This window comes from Trichoderma gamsii, assembly GCF_001481775.2.
Source record: "Trichoderma gamsii strain T6085 chromosome Unknown Scaffold_53.2, whole genome shotgun sequence".
Lineage (NCBI taxonomy): Eukaryota > Fungi > Ascomycota > Sordariomycetes > Hypocreales > Hypocreaceae > Trichoderma > Trichoderma gamsii.
In genome coordinates, this window is record NW_020171390.1 from 1 (window position 1) to 14,830 (window position 14,830).

The following is a 14,830-nucleotide window of genomic DNA, read 5'->3' on the forward strand; positions in this document are numbered from 1 at the left end:
CTAATTATTTAGTTTAGTTTTAGTTATTATAGTAACTAAACTAATAACTAAATAATTAGTTACTAAAATATTAGTAACTAAAAAATTAGTTTTAGTTTTAGTTATTAGTAACTAATTTACAACCCTGGGTCACATCCACAATTAGTTCCTGGGCTGCCCGGTATTCTTAGAGCTTACTCGCATTATCGTCGATCCACCTTCCGCTTTTGACTTCGAGAATATGAATGCCATGCTCAAACTAGCTGACTGTCTACGGCGGCTATCTGCTTTTGGCCTCGTGAAATAGGCAAGAAAAGGGCTGGTGCCATGAAAGAGGGTCAAAATAGCCCTAGTAATGTTAAGAGGCTCAAATGCGGTGTCCACACCTTCCCAATAATGTCAATGGTATTAGAATAAAATACAATGAAAACGATAGTGCAAGGACTAATGGCCTTAAAATACCTCGTTAGAGGTCCCATTGACTATACCATGCCTATTTCAGCAACCGCGAAGCTATCCTTGACTACGTCTACAGAGTCCAGACAACTTCAGGTTCCATGACAATCTAGATTTTCCTCTAAGTATCTCGGTTAACTCGCAAAGATAGTACGGAATAATATGAAAATCTTACATGTATAAGGAATGAGCATTTTTCCTGAAACGGCAGTTCTTTGTCCAATAACCCTGCATATAAATTAAAGTTGGGCGAGGACTCTTCATTTCTTGGAATCATCTCTCGACAGTAAGGTATAAGAGCATTCCAAACAAAGGCAAGTCAGCAGCAGTGCTTCAGATAATTTATTACATCGTTTACTCATCTGTAAAACAGCGGTGTAATAATACCACAGCTGATAACTATGTATATGAGGGATTCCGGCAGAAGCGTGAGCAAGCATGTACATTGTGCCCTTGAAACGGCTTCTTATCAAAATATAGAGCCTTGAGTGACTTAGCATAAAATCTTTATGATCTTTTATTCTTTGCACCAATCAACAATCATTTGTGCTTCCTATTCTCTACCGAGACAGGGACAATGAAGGCCATATAAATCTCAGGATTGCTGCTTATATCTTTTGTTTTCGAACAAACAATGATTCTTCAAATATTCTAGGGATAATACACGGATCGGTCGACGTGTAAACGTTCTTTTTATTATTGTCAAGTGTTCTCAGGCACAGAAGACAATATTATAATAGAGTCCTAATAATGCTATTTGCCTGGCTCTGGCTCGGCCAGGAGTTTGATGGATAAAAACCATCTCCTGGCCGGTGCCCACTGCCCCACCGCCGCCGCCATCACTATGAGCTCGGCGGCGTGCCTTGCGGCCCCAACGGGCTCCTCCTCCTCCTCCTCCTCCTCGGCCGCCGCCATCGCCGCCGCCGCCGCCGCCGCCGCCGACCCTGCTGCTGCCGCTGCTGCGACTGCCGGATCCCCGGACCCTGCTGCGGCCGCTGCCGCAATGGTTCTTCGCCCCCCTTAAACTGCTGGTCGGACCTAGAACCAGCCACTCGTTGACTTCGGCCGAAGTCAACGAGTGGCTTCTCCAACGATGGGTCGACGCCCAAGCAGAAACGCTGGCTTTTCCCACAGTTTTGTAAGTTGGACATGTTTGGTAAAATATACACTAGGCTTATATACTAATTATACATTCACAGATCGTTCCCATATATCGTGTGTTAATGTGGAAATAGGGAAGGCCTATTAATAACATGCGGCGCCGGTTGATGAGCGGAGCAGTAGTAGCAGTAGTAGCAGTAGTAGCAGTAGTAGCAATAATCCTGGCAGCAGCCCGCGCTTAAGCCGAAGGGCTGGATAATAGAATTGGGGTGCTGGGTAACCTCTTTCCTGCTATTATCTCTCTACTGACTTTGATATATAATATGCGCGCTTCTTAATTTCGGTTCTCTGCCGTTGCCCTATTTGTATTCCTGCCGAAACGTGCAAATATATTCGACGCCCAAGCAGAAACGCTGGGCTTTGCCCACTGTTTTGTGAGTTGGACATGTCTTAGTAAAATATACACTAGGGTCATATACTAATTACACATTCACAGAATCAATTGACCACTTACTATGGACGCGGACAGCGGCAGCAGCTAGAATTGGCTTATATTAGCAAACGTCGGTATAGGATTCACTGCGTACTGTACTACCTAGGTACACTGTCCGTAGCGGACGTGCGTGCATATGGTACTTAGTCCGCATGGTTGAAGTTTACATATAATTTAATAAAAAATCACAAGACGTTGGGGGGCTTGGTGATGATGATGAAGGAGAGCAGCAGTCTACAATATGGTTCATGATATTTGAGTACGTGGTGGTGGTAAATAACATGTTAGGAAGGAGCACCGGCTTATCATATCGCGTGTATGGATTAGGCTACAGACACAGAACTTCAACCCATCGTTGGAGAAGCTACTCGTCGACCCGGCCGAGGCCAACGAGTGGCTGGTTCCAGGCCTAACTAGCAGTTTAAGGGGGCGCGCAAAAGAACCATTACAGCAGCGGCCGCAGTAGGGTCAGCGGCGGCGGCGATAGCGGTGATCGAGGAGGAGGAGAAGGAGCCCGCTGGGGCCGCAAGGCACGCCGCCGAGCTCATAGTAATGGCGGCGGCGGTGGGGCAGTGGGCGCCGGCCAGGAGATAGTTTTTATCCATCTCTAACTCCTGGCAAATAGCATTATCCCGAGAAGGATAACAGGCCACTCCCATTGAAATGGGAGAACTAGGTATATAATTAATGTTATGTAGGCATTGTTCACAATATACCACATGCATTTGGTCTCGATGGATATAACTTGATCCAAAACCAGGACCGGATTTTTAACCAATAGACCAGGGTCGTTCCCATACATCGGGTGTCGACGTGGAAATGGGGAAGGCCTCTTGACAACATGCGGCGCCGGTTGATGGGCGGAGAATAATTTTCTTTCAACGGACCCGCCATGGTCAGTGAGCGATCTGCTTTCACTGCCATCACCACCACTGCGGCGGTCTGAACCTCCGGACTGACTGTAAGCGCCAGAGACATTTGATGCAAGAGCGCCGATGGGGAGATATTGATGCTGGCCCCGGCACCGGCACCGGATACAGATGGACGCCGCGAGGCAAAAGGAGAGCTGATCTCGGTATTGGTGGGTGAGTCGAACACCATCTGCGCTGGTTGCGGCGCGTACGAGGGTGGAGGAGGGGGGGAAGGGGGATTGTTCATCGTCCCACACATTGGTCCGCAAGATTCTGTCGGCGTGTAAAGTCTTTACCTTTTTTCGCGGGATGTTCTTCCAGAAGCGAGGCTCAAATGCGAGGGGTTGATGAGTTTTGCAGATGTCATTTCGCAAATCCAAGTCTTGCTTAGACTCGCCGGCCTGCTGGGTCAATGCCTCTTTAGACACGATCAGGCGGAAGACCAGTGGCATGAGCGTTGTCAATGTGAGGCGTAGATAGTAGTATACGAGACCACTCTTGTTGGAGAATGTTGTGTTCCATGAACTTGTACACAGCCTGAACGGTAATCTTGTTGATCTGTGGCAGGACAACACGGCGTATTTGCTCACTATCACCTGCCGGGCGAGGGTCTTGCTTGACTAGTTGAAGACCAGCGGATTTTACCGGTACCTGACATCGAGTTTCGAAAAGAGCTCTTTATACTCCGTCGTGGGTATGTTAAAAAGTTGGGGGTGATGCTGGGAGCACCTCCAGCTTTAACAGGCTGATCTTGCGTTCATCGTGAAGACGCAGTGACTTTGAACTCTTTGGTTCTGGTATTGAAGTCAATTCGAATCCTTGGAGCGTCTTTGAGAGTCATAGGTTGGCTCTAGATGACTTGGGAAACGCTGTGGCCACTTCTCATACAGCGGGCCTAACCGCAGGGCTTGTTTGCCCAACCCGTGCCATCACAGACGGCTTCTGAGATGCCGGGAATCTGGCTTACTGTTGGGCCTGCTGGCGACGCGGTTGGCTTTCAACGCTCATTTGCCCAGTGTTTCGGATCTGCCTGGTCTGAGATTGCGGCGTTTGTGCGGTAGACGAAGGCGTACGCGATGCTATGGGCTGCCTGGTAGAAGGGGTCCCTGGTGCCTGGGAGGCTTGGCGCGAGCTTAATGTGTGGCGTGCATTTCTGGGGGTCTGGGGACCCGTTGGATACGATGGCAGTTTGAGCATATCTGGTCAGTAAGGTAGATGTCGAGATATAAAAAATTGGAGTTGGGAACAAATAGCTTGGTATACTCTCGATGGGTGGGTCTGTGGGGGAGGACCGATAGACGGAGATCTTAAAGACTGGAAAGTGCCAGTTGGAATGGTTGGCCGGCGAGGTAGGGTGAACGACTGGCCTTGGGATCGAGGGATCAAAGCTGACCGGGGACCTCTCATGCCTCTTTCTCTGCTCTTGGGCAGGATGAGCATGGGCCTGTGCTCGAGACCATGTTACGCGGGACGCGGATGATGGCGCCTGAGTCGGGGTTTGCCATTAGGGATTTTTGTTCCGCAGAGGAGATCTGCCTCCTTGTCCTCCCCCGCCCCCACCGCTACTACGACTGGTATGGCCGAGGCCTCCTGGATCAGCCATTGCTGCGTCAAAGGCGGCACTGTTGGTGTGGTGATCACAACGAGGACTAAACGACAACTTGGAAACCTGATAAAGAGGGTAAGGACGTGAGAAGAACGAGACATTTGCGGATATAAATCAGCAGTGAGCAATGAGCTATGTGCGGGAAATTGATGTGATGAGATTACTCGAGGGATGAAGAGTTGCGGAAAGGGTGAATTATGAATGTACAGGGCCTGTGTCCTATTCCCTTAGAATACTTTATTAGAATGCCACCGGGCCTATCACCAAGCCAAATGTCGGTTTGTTTGCATCGCGCAATGACATTTTGTTCTTCACCTGATGTTCTGCCAGCCGGCAATGAGTGAATGTTGTCTTGAAAGTGACGACCAAGATTCCGGAGCTGTGTAGGACTGTAATTGCTTTTAGGTTTTGGCTTCTAGGCTTAGAATCAAAGTTAGATTCACAGTTTTAGCACGCGACTTAAGTTTCCCCTTAGCTAATAGTTTTGACTTGTGGTCAAATCTTTTAGTTTTAGGTTATGGGCCTAGCTCAGTTAGACTCACAGTCTTAACTTATGGCTTGAGCCTGTCTTGGGCCTAATTCCTATCTGGCAGTCTTTTACGTTTATTAAATGGTTAGGCCACCCACTTGTAGACAAAGTGTAGTTTTAGAGCGCTATTAACGCGCATATATTAATATACTATATATAGGTGTATAAAGCAATTAAGCCAGTCTTATTTAATACTGCGTGAACTTAGAGTATAGCAAGTGAAATCCTTGTGTTAGACATACAGACTTTTGCCCTTTTTCATAACGACAAAGAGACCTCACCTCACCGCATGTTGCAACTCAAGTGCATCTCCTCAAAGAGTTTCCTTTCCGCCTTCTACTGTTAGCATGCAGTTATTTACTTCTTAGCGAGAACAATGGTTCTTTATCCGGCTGCAGATGCGGTTATGGTGCTGGCGCTATTCTTCAACTAGGCTAACCGCCGCTATTCCAACATCTATTTACGATACAGTCCAAAGACTGCGGTAATATTGGCAGCGTTTCAGTTAAGTCAATGGAATCATCGGCCGGGGGCATAGAGGCACTAGATATAAGCACAAGGCTCAAAGAGACGGCCCGGCCTAGTATCCTTTTTTATGCTGTTATAATGTTACAACAATTAGGATCCTCCTATAGCGGTAAGCGTATGAGAAATGCTGCTGCTGTCGCCGACTGTAACCTATAGGCTCTTTAGATATCCTCCCTCGGGCGAGGAGGCCGGCTCACCACAAGTCCCAAACGAGTATCTCAAGCAGGCGTTGAGACGGATATTAGGCTCTACCAGTATTATGAAGGAGCGTATATATTGCATTCCTATTATATAGTTAAAGTGTATGAGGACAACCAGAGATATTGCAAGTGTATTTAGTTATGTTTAGAATATAATTTCAGATCCCTTTACATTCAATAGCCTTTCGTTCATAGTTACATAAACCTTCGTCATCACTATGATCAGCGCAGCCATCCCTTGCTTAACAAGAGGCAGGACTTGGCACATTCTGGCAGCTGCTGTATTTCTTTCCTCCAGTGACAGAAACGTTGCTCCATGTCCAACTGGAGCAAGCTCCGCTGCCACAGACGATAGCAATATTAGTGGCGCTTGATTGGACACCGCCGCTTCCAGAAATATTCTGAAGAACTAGGTTGGTGATGGGGATACCGCTAGTAGGAGACCCATGTAAATCGCCACCGTCATAGTTTTGTTCAATTAGAATACCATAGCTGTAAAGAAAAGTTAATCATCAAGTAACTTTGGTATTGTCTTTTCGACTTGTCGTAACTTACCTAGTGATAGATGACAAAGTAATGCCTGAGTAGGTCACTCCCTTGATGGTGCCAGTATCTCCCGCGCTTGCCTTAACACGAATACCTGCACAATGGTTAGTTTGTGAGTCAAAGATCGCCTGATAATATCCAATGAAACTAACCGTTTGCTGATTTGGTAACTTGAGAGTTGCTAAAAGTGACTGTCTGAACGGTGTTGTCATCTCGGCCGCCAACACTGCCGATTGACAAACCGTGGCCACCGGAGCAAAGACCACCAGTGAAAGTAATGTTCTAGAGTCAATCAATTAGCGACTTGTTCTTATCTAAAGTTGACCAGTTAAGATATCGTACCGTGCCGGAATTGACAGCAACGCAATCGTCCTGGTTGTACACCTTGGCTCCGCTAATGACAACGTTCGAGCTGGAGCCGATATCAAATCCATCGGTGTTGTGGCCACCACCGCTGTCACCAGCGCTGTTGTCAATTGTCATGCCATTAATATTCAATCCCTTGACACCATTGATGCTAACAGCTTGGACAGGAGTATTCTCGATATGCAAATTAGTAATGGTGGACGAAGTGAGACTGTGAGCAGCAAAGAATTTTGGCTTCGTCTTGCCGCCGTTGCTACCTTGGCCATCCCACCAGCGGGCGCCATCAGGGTTCAAAACGGCACCACTGGCGCCTTGGATGGTGATATCATTGCCTTCAATTTGGAGCAGAGGGCCAGACCACTCTTTGTAGCCCCAGGTGGTTGTTCCCTGAAAGATAACCTGCAGGGATAAATGAAATTAGGATTCTTGTCTGATGAATCGATTGTTTGCTTGTTTGCAACTACTTACGGTAGTACCATCATTAAGATCGCTGAGGTCGAGCGTGACGCCTGAAGGGACCGCAACGTTCGATAGGACAATAGTAGCGCAGGATTTCTGCGACTTGCTAGCTGAAGACGCACCATTTGAACCGGAGAAAGTGCAAGTTGTAGCCCGGTCTTCTAACTTTGGTCCTTGTGTCACCGAAGGAGCAGAAGGCACGACGAAAGCTTGAACACAAGCAGAAGCCGCAACAGCTCCGAGGAGAAACGAGACCTTAGCCATAGTTTATAGGTTGGAGCTTTTGACAATGTTTGATTGAGTGAATGAGAGGCACTGTCTAGTGAATCATTTACTGTCCTATCTCCTGAAAATAAAGGAGATTAGGTGCATTTATATAGAAATGAACCCATGTATTTGAGCTGCACGTTAAGATCTCAGGCTGTCTAAAGACAACAGGCTGTAATGGCCATCGGAACCCCGGGCCCCCTTTTTTGCCGCTCTTTTAGGGTCCAAAGTTTCATATACGTAACCCCAATTAAACTAATAAGACGCAGTATGATATGCACTATTGAGCCTTTAAAGGAGGATATAGGACAGGCTGACCCATTACAAGGCAGCTATAGGGGTAAATGAAATAGTTCACAACTTATATGTCGTCAAGTGCTCCATTTTAGTACCGACATACCCCAGATCATTCCACCAACCAGTTTCATGCCCAGTACATCTTAATGCGGCTCGTTGGCATGGGGGATCGGATTTTAACTTAGGATAATGTTTAAAGTTACAGCCGTGAAGCGACGGCCAAAAGCGCGCCAATCCGATCTCAAGGCATTTTCCCGGACCGTTGAGCATCTCGGCGCTTCGGTGTTGCGATATACCGTCTACTCGGTATAATTTGCCGACTTGCAGTACGTCTAATTCGATTTTGTTTCAAATATTATCGATTGAGTGGCCTTCGTTGTAACTTAGCCATGTGGATATTTTCATCTCCTCTTCGATTCGCCTAGAAAGTCGAATCATGAGCTGATTGTGCGCGACTGACAGTTGCCACAGTTCTATAATCACAACTCCACTTTATTCATGATGACTTGGGAGCGGGACAAACGTATTGTATGTAAATTGGAATACAAAATTCGTAAAGTAAACTAACATGTATGAAGTTTAGAAAATGTCAAATACTGATAGTTTTGAGCGTCTATTACGGAGATCTATTGATTCCTATCGTTTTCTCTCTGTTTATTTAAATCTCGGGCAGCTTTCGGTATTCTCTTGTTTCGTATGTAACCTTGCTCCATAGCGAGCTGCGCCTCGGCCGGGGCCAGTCGCACATAGAGTACATCGTATTTACATGACTGTTTGTTTAGAAACAGAATCATCGCAATGAATGCCGAGTTGCATCAAAAATTTATTAAAAGAAGCCAACACACCCATATATTTGGAAATGGTGTTGCAAGAGAAAACAGTGCAATCGAGCTTCCGGGCAGGATCAGCTCATAATGTGGTATTCGACCTAGCCAGACTAGGTATGTGCTAATCCACAATACCGAGTTTCCGCTCTGGTCTAGGACGGGATACGTTATGGATATGTTTATTATTTTTGGCATTTGCCTCCATATAAGCTATAGATCTCTATACAATAGCGAGCGTATTGGTCGCGAAGACAATGCCCGCATTTAGCTTACGATCTCATATCTTATAACCTACCACACATCTCCTGTTTTTAACGCACATTGGCCATTAATAGTCATTAGAAAGATGAATAGCAACACAAAAAAGTTAGTCTGGCAAATGCCATGTAAAATTGCATTCACATGGTTGGATTCTGAGGGAGCGTTTGAAGACAGAGTTTGATAGGGGTTGATGAAGTGGCTGTTAGTTTATTTGCCCAGTAACCATGGCAATTCGCCGACAAAAGGACATCAAGGTATAGGGTTTAAATGAGACAATATATACTCTCTATGAACCAGCTACCGACTTACCTCTGACAGTACCTAAGTTTCTTGCGGAATCCCGCATATCCGAAGATCCCAGTAGAAACCTTAGAACAAGTTTCACGCTGGCGGGCCACTGAAATCGTACCTCACTACTCCACATGTGCTAGCGGGGCAAATATAGACCGAGTAACCGACATGGTTGACTTGACGCAAGCAACTCATTAGTATTCGTAAAAGTTTCAACGCATCTGATGAACTGAGTCACCAAAAGATAATTTGTAGTCATCAGACCAATCATCCAGTTTTTTCTAGCCGCTTTAAGAGATGCTAGTAATTGCAAGTGAAAGGACAGTTTGACTAATCTATTGATGCCTAGGTATGTACTGATATATACTTCAGCCGGATTCGCACAGCTGAGAATATGTGTCTGCAAACCTCGAAAGGTATAAATCACTGTATTAAGTGCCCTTCATATTTGTACCCTACTGAAAATAGGCCATCAAGTGGGCCTAAACGCGCAAACAATAGTATCATCACGAAACAATGGCGTATTCATTACAGGTTTACAGGAGCTGAATTCAAGCAGTATGAACAGATTTATTGAAACGTAGGCTATAGTCAGTAATGAACTATTTGCTGAAAAGAGACAAATATAATAGAATACGAATCTCAGAAGGCGACCATGAGAACAAAATCACGTTATACATCTTATTAGTACTCAAGTAGGCCTGATGTAACATCTACACCACTTGGTAGCATTTTGCTGACGGTAGTAAGACCCGCCAAGCCTTCAAGGTCAATTGTCTCGCCAAGCCAAGATGTGCTGTTGGATATACAGCCAGTAGTGTACTCTCAAATGGGCTAGCTTATTTCCCCCAGCGGTAGATCTAACATCGATCGCGTGCGGTCTGATTCGATCGACATGCCTCGATCTCAACCTTAATCGACTTTACTCCGATAAAGCGCCCCTGGCTTGCTTACGCAACGGGCATGGTTCTACCACCATGATTAGGATTAAGCTGCATACCGTCGCCAAGTTTGATAAGAAAGATAAGCTGCGTGATATTGGCCGATGTGGTAGAAAGCTTATTTCTCTGATACACCCCTCGTCTATGGTATACGCCAAGAATTCATATTTTTAATCGTTCATTTGCATTAAGGAGGCACTTGATACATCATGCTGATGCAGCACTACAAGCGATGCTCGCTGTTCTTTTTTGTCGGCGTTTTTATTTCTCACTTTAGCACTAGGAAAGTGCAGAATCCATATAAACAATCTACATTGCATTCATTGAATCATGCTAAGAGAGAAGCCATTTCAAATGTTTTGATCTTTGTTGGGATCGCATTCCAACGAAGTAGGCCAGCCAGCTCTTACCTCGACTATGAACAAACGTATTCTGGTCATGGCTGACAGAGTGTGAGTTTTGCGATGGTTCGACTTTTGTTAGATCGGTTTACTCTACTTGCAAGAACGACAGTACCTTGATAATTAGCCTTTCTTGCTTACCTTGCGTAAGAGTTACTTTTATGTCTGCGATTAGTATTTATGTTTGATCCTGTGACATATGAAACTGAAATATGGAAGAGTTGAAAAGGCCATGTATATGAAAATGATGTAGTGTGGTGATGCAATGAAAGGTATTCAATGTCGTTAAGCAGTGCGTTTCCCACGCGCAGCAAGTTATTTGTGGCATTTCAGAAGGTATTACCATCTGATAACGTTCCTTGTTTACAATAATCTACAGCTGCAAACCCTCAGTATTAAATGTCACGCCTTTCATATACGAAAGCTCACCATCGATTTGTCATAGCTGACACTATCTGGTTGGTCAAGTATACGATCGATTCAGGATTTAGACTAAAACTAGTTCCTAGTTAAGCAAAGACATTACTCTAGGAATGTCTACTTAGTCAGTGGGTTGATGTCTTCATGTGATAGCCAAAACACTTGTTATCAGGCCATCTCCAAATGTGCGACCTACTCTTTTGTTGCCACACAGTCACTTTCCCAGATAGCCTTATCAATTCAGATATCAACGAACATCAGATAGCTACTTCTACCTTTAAACTAATAGCTGATGCCATCATTATAGTTTATAAGACATGTGAAGGGCAAGCTTTCAAAACTAAATCTGATCAGCGAGAAACATCTCTCGTGGCCAGTTAGCCATCGGGCCAAAGGATGCAAGTATGCAGCGATATAATGTGAGTTAATTGCTTTATTACGCCATAATACATGTTTCAAGCTCGATCCTCTAACTACAAACATCTAAGTGAAGACAGGTTACAATCATGCACCTGCTTCTTGCGCCATTGGAAAGCACTGTTACATTTGACGAATACTAATCTGAGTATCTATACCAACCTACAAAGTGAATAATATCACGCCATGGCACTAAAACGATGTTGTCTGTGGAGGTCAATAAGAAGTCAGCTGGCCATGCCAATGTCGGGGTTGAGCCCTTGTAAGCCTCCACGATCTAGTATCTAGTTCCCTGACTAGGAAGGCTAAACCACAGCCCAACGACGCAGCACAAGAATCACTGCCTAACGTTACATGGTATGAGCTCCCGAGCGCCAATGCAGATCTGCATCATCTGGCACGTATTTGGCAACTCAAGAAGATAAATAGAGGGCAGAGCTATCATCTTGGTTTTAAATGTACGGTGACATTAATCTGAAACGCCAAGTCTTCTACCATGAGCTTTAGCATGTAAAATGTTCCGACATTGAAAGCTATTTTGCTTTCAAAACAGGTTCGTCATCGCAAAGTTTTACTGGCAGGACTAACGCGGCCCACCGGAATACTACAGCCTCCGCATACTTCATCAGAGACTTCTTGACGTGATTGGCAGGTTAAATAGAACGGCTTATTAGCCGGATGCACCCCGGATCTGGGGAACTGGTCGCATAAGGCCCGAAGTGCCGGATCTGGCACTCAGTCGTGATGCGCAACTAGACCACTACACATATTGGAGTTGGTATTCTGAAAAGCTGCTGATCTAGTTCGGCACTTCAATGCCGCTTGACCCGGTACCTCGCGGATGCTTTTTAGGCAAAATGCCAAGACCCATGGATGGCATACGACTAGGTATCAGTTTCAGTTCGTTGTATCTGATTTATACTGCAAGCTTTTAGTAGACACCATAATGATGCTCGATGTATTGAGCTTGGAAAACATTACTATATAAGGTCTCGACGACAACCTCTCCTTTCGTATTATGAATCAAGCAGTACTACACACCTATCAATTATTACTATATTCACTAAAAAGGGATCAAAATGGTCGCCTTTTCTAGCCTCTTTGTGGCTTTGGCCGTCTTTGCCGGAGTTCTCGCCGTGCCAACTGGCCTTGATCCTTCACCAAGCAGCGTGAACATTACAGAGCGTGGCATTCATGATTTCGTTCTTGGACTTCACAATGACGTCCGTCGTCGCGCTAGCATCAACTACGACCAAAATTATCAAACTGGCGGAACTGTCAACTACTCGCCTTCTGGTACTGGGTTTTCCGTTAACTGGAACACTCAAGATGACTTTGTTGTTGGTGTTGGCTGGACGACTGGATCCACTTCGTAAGTTTTCATTTCTTCTCTGTAGTTCATATAATTTGCTGACAATGTAACTTTGTAGACCTATCAACTTCAGCGGCTCCTTTGGTGTCAGCGGCGGAACTGGCCTGCTCTCGGTCTACGGCTGGACCACCAATCCCCTTGTTGAGTACTACATTATCGAGAGCAACTCGAACTTCCCCGCATCTGGCACTCAAAAGGGGTCTGTCACTCGCGATGGATCATCTTACACGGTATGGGAGAACACCCGGGTAAACGAGCCTTCTATCCAAGGCACCGCAACCTTTAACCAGTACATATCCATTCGAAATTCTCATAGAACTAGCGGAACTGTGACAGTTGAGAATCACTTCAATGCATGGAAGTCACTTGGCTTAGATCTTGGAACCTTTAATTACCAAGTGATTGCTATTGAAGGCTGGGGCGGCAGCGGTTCTGCATCTCAGACTGTCAGCAACTAGCAACAGATATTGGATACAGAATAAACTTGTGGTGGCTATTATCATGTAGGAAACAGAGCTGTCTATCATTGGGTGAGAAGCAGTCATAGAGGTGCATACAGGAGGGGCTCCGATAGATAGGTACTTTTATATAAATTACGGCTTGTTATTTTTCTGGAAATGCGCGATTACTTGTCTTGTTGTAGTTTCCCAAGCGGCCTACTCACTTGTAAGTTTTAGAGCTTCGTTTTCACTCACTGTTTATATATTATGCACAAAACTATTCAACTAAACGCCTGCTAACTCGTACCCGTAGCTTTCTACTGGCCATGACGACTCGTGTTTCATCGGTTTTATATATACATCCAGCTTCGTAAGTAGTCGTTACATCAGTATATGAGCAATGTGGCTTCATGCAGGACCACAAATAGTTTTCGTTCTTAATATAAATCGTATTTACATAATAGACCAATATGATTCTCATATGAACATCTCTTCAATCTGATATATTTACAAAGCCCCTGAGTTATCATTGTTAGACAATGAAGTAGCAAGAAAACTTCAGCACCGATCTTCAGCCTGTATGATGATAAGTAGAGGTACATATCATACGAAACAGCTGTGCTTACAGAAACAGCCAAACAGAAGGGCATCTTCCTCATACGCAGTACCAATGGATGCTTAAGATTGCGTATATGATATTTGGTTGACTTGCATAAACTGGGTAGAAGATGCCGCAGCACCGTTCAACCATGCAGGAAACCAAGTGTTAAGTTGAATATTCATCGCATGAATTGGCTGCTGCGGAGGTGTGTGGAACTGTGCTTCCAAAACGCCGTTAACATAGAAAGAGATGGCAGCTTCTTGGTAGTCAATCATATAATTGTTGTAGCCGGCGCTCGGATCCCAGGTTGGAAAGTACCCATGAGACCATTCCTTGATTCCCAGGCGATAGATGGTGAATGCAATCTCCCATTTGCCCTGGTTCAAGTACACCTCAACATCAATCTCATCGCTTGTTGAAGTCCCCTGGTACAAAAAAATGCTAGAGATGACTCCAGGTAAATTTGGGACTTTGAACTGAGCTTCCAGTTGCCCATAGGAATATTGAGCCTTAGAAACAATCTCTCCCCCGTTTCGGGTACCAGCGGGAATCTCAAAGTTCAGAACGCCTCCTCCACTTGGGTTCACGTTGTTAGATGACACCGATCCTAGCCCCGCAGCCCAATTGGCCTTTGTATATAAGCTTGAATTGAACGTGGTGCAGTCATCGATGAAACTGGACTGCGCTTGAGTGAATGGTAAAAGTACAGCGAGAGCTGCAAACGCATTTAAGAACTTTGCCATTGTGTCGATAGTAGGTAAACAATTAATCGTTAGTTCGTGACGTGTCTAAGTGAATAAAGCTGAAGGAGAAAGGTCCACTGAACTTGAGATATGCCAGAGCACCAAAATCAGTGAGAACAATGAAACAGTTGGAATATATATACCTGATCAAAACCAATGAGTGTTCTCAACTAGATCACTAATACGGAATTAAAGGTCCAGGATGTGTTGTTCTTTGTTAAATATGTCTGTGATGAATTAAGAAGTCTAGTTTCTATATACGGAAGGTCATAACCTGCGATTCTTCCACGAATCGATTGATCCCTGCTATTGCTATATAGAGCCTTGTGAAGATGCTAGATTTCGTATTAATTTAGCTTCTCAAGCTCTTTCTGGAGA

The 14,830-nt window shown here is 45.0% G+C and overlaps 3 protein-coding genes across 3 annotated transcripts; 1 reads left to right on the forward strand and 2 right to left on the reverse strand.

The window, feature by feature from the left end:
• Positions 1-6,045: 6,045 nt before the first annotated feature.
• On the reverse strand, positions 6,046-7,438 carry TGAM01_v209896 (polygalacturonase; the record flags this gene model as incomplete). The annotated part of the gene is made up of 5 exons (XM_018808469.1): positions 6,046-6,295; positions 6,359-6,443; positions 6,502-6,631; positions 6,692-7,114; positions 7,184-7,438. 5 exons carry the CDS (start codon positions 7,436-7,438, stop codon positions 6,046-6,048), a joined length of 1,143 nt encoding a protein of 380 aa, XP_018658387.1.
• A 4,937-nt stretch (positions 7,439-12,375) lies between these two features.
• TGAM01_v209897 (glycosyl hydrolase family 11) lies at positions 12,376-13,126 on the forward strand (the record flags this gene model as incomplete). The annotated part of the gene is made up of 2 exons (XM_018808468.1): positions 12,376-12,668; positions 12,727-13,126. 2 exons carry the CDS (start codon positions 12,376-12,378, stop codon positions 13,124-13,126), a joined length of 693 nt encoding a protein of 230 aa, XP_018658386.1.
• A 660-nt stretch (positions 13,127-13,786) lies between these two features.
• Positions 13,787-14,452, reverse strand: TGAM01_v209898 (glycosyl hydrolase family 16; the record flags this gene model as incomplete). The annotated part of the gene is made up of 1 exon (XM_018808467.1): positions 13,787-14,452. The coding sequence occupies one exon, from the start codon at positions 14,450-14,452 to the stop codon at positions 13,787-13,789; it is 666 nt and encodes a 221-aa protein (XP_018658385.1).
• Between the last annotated feature and the right edge of the window lie 378 nt (positions 14,453-14,830).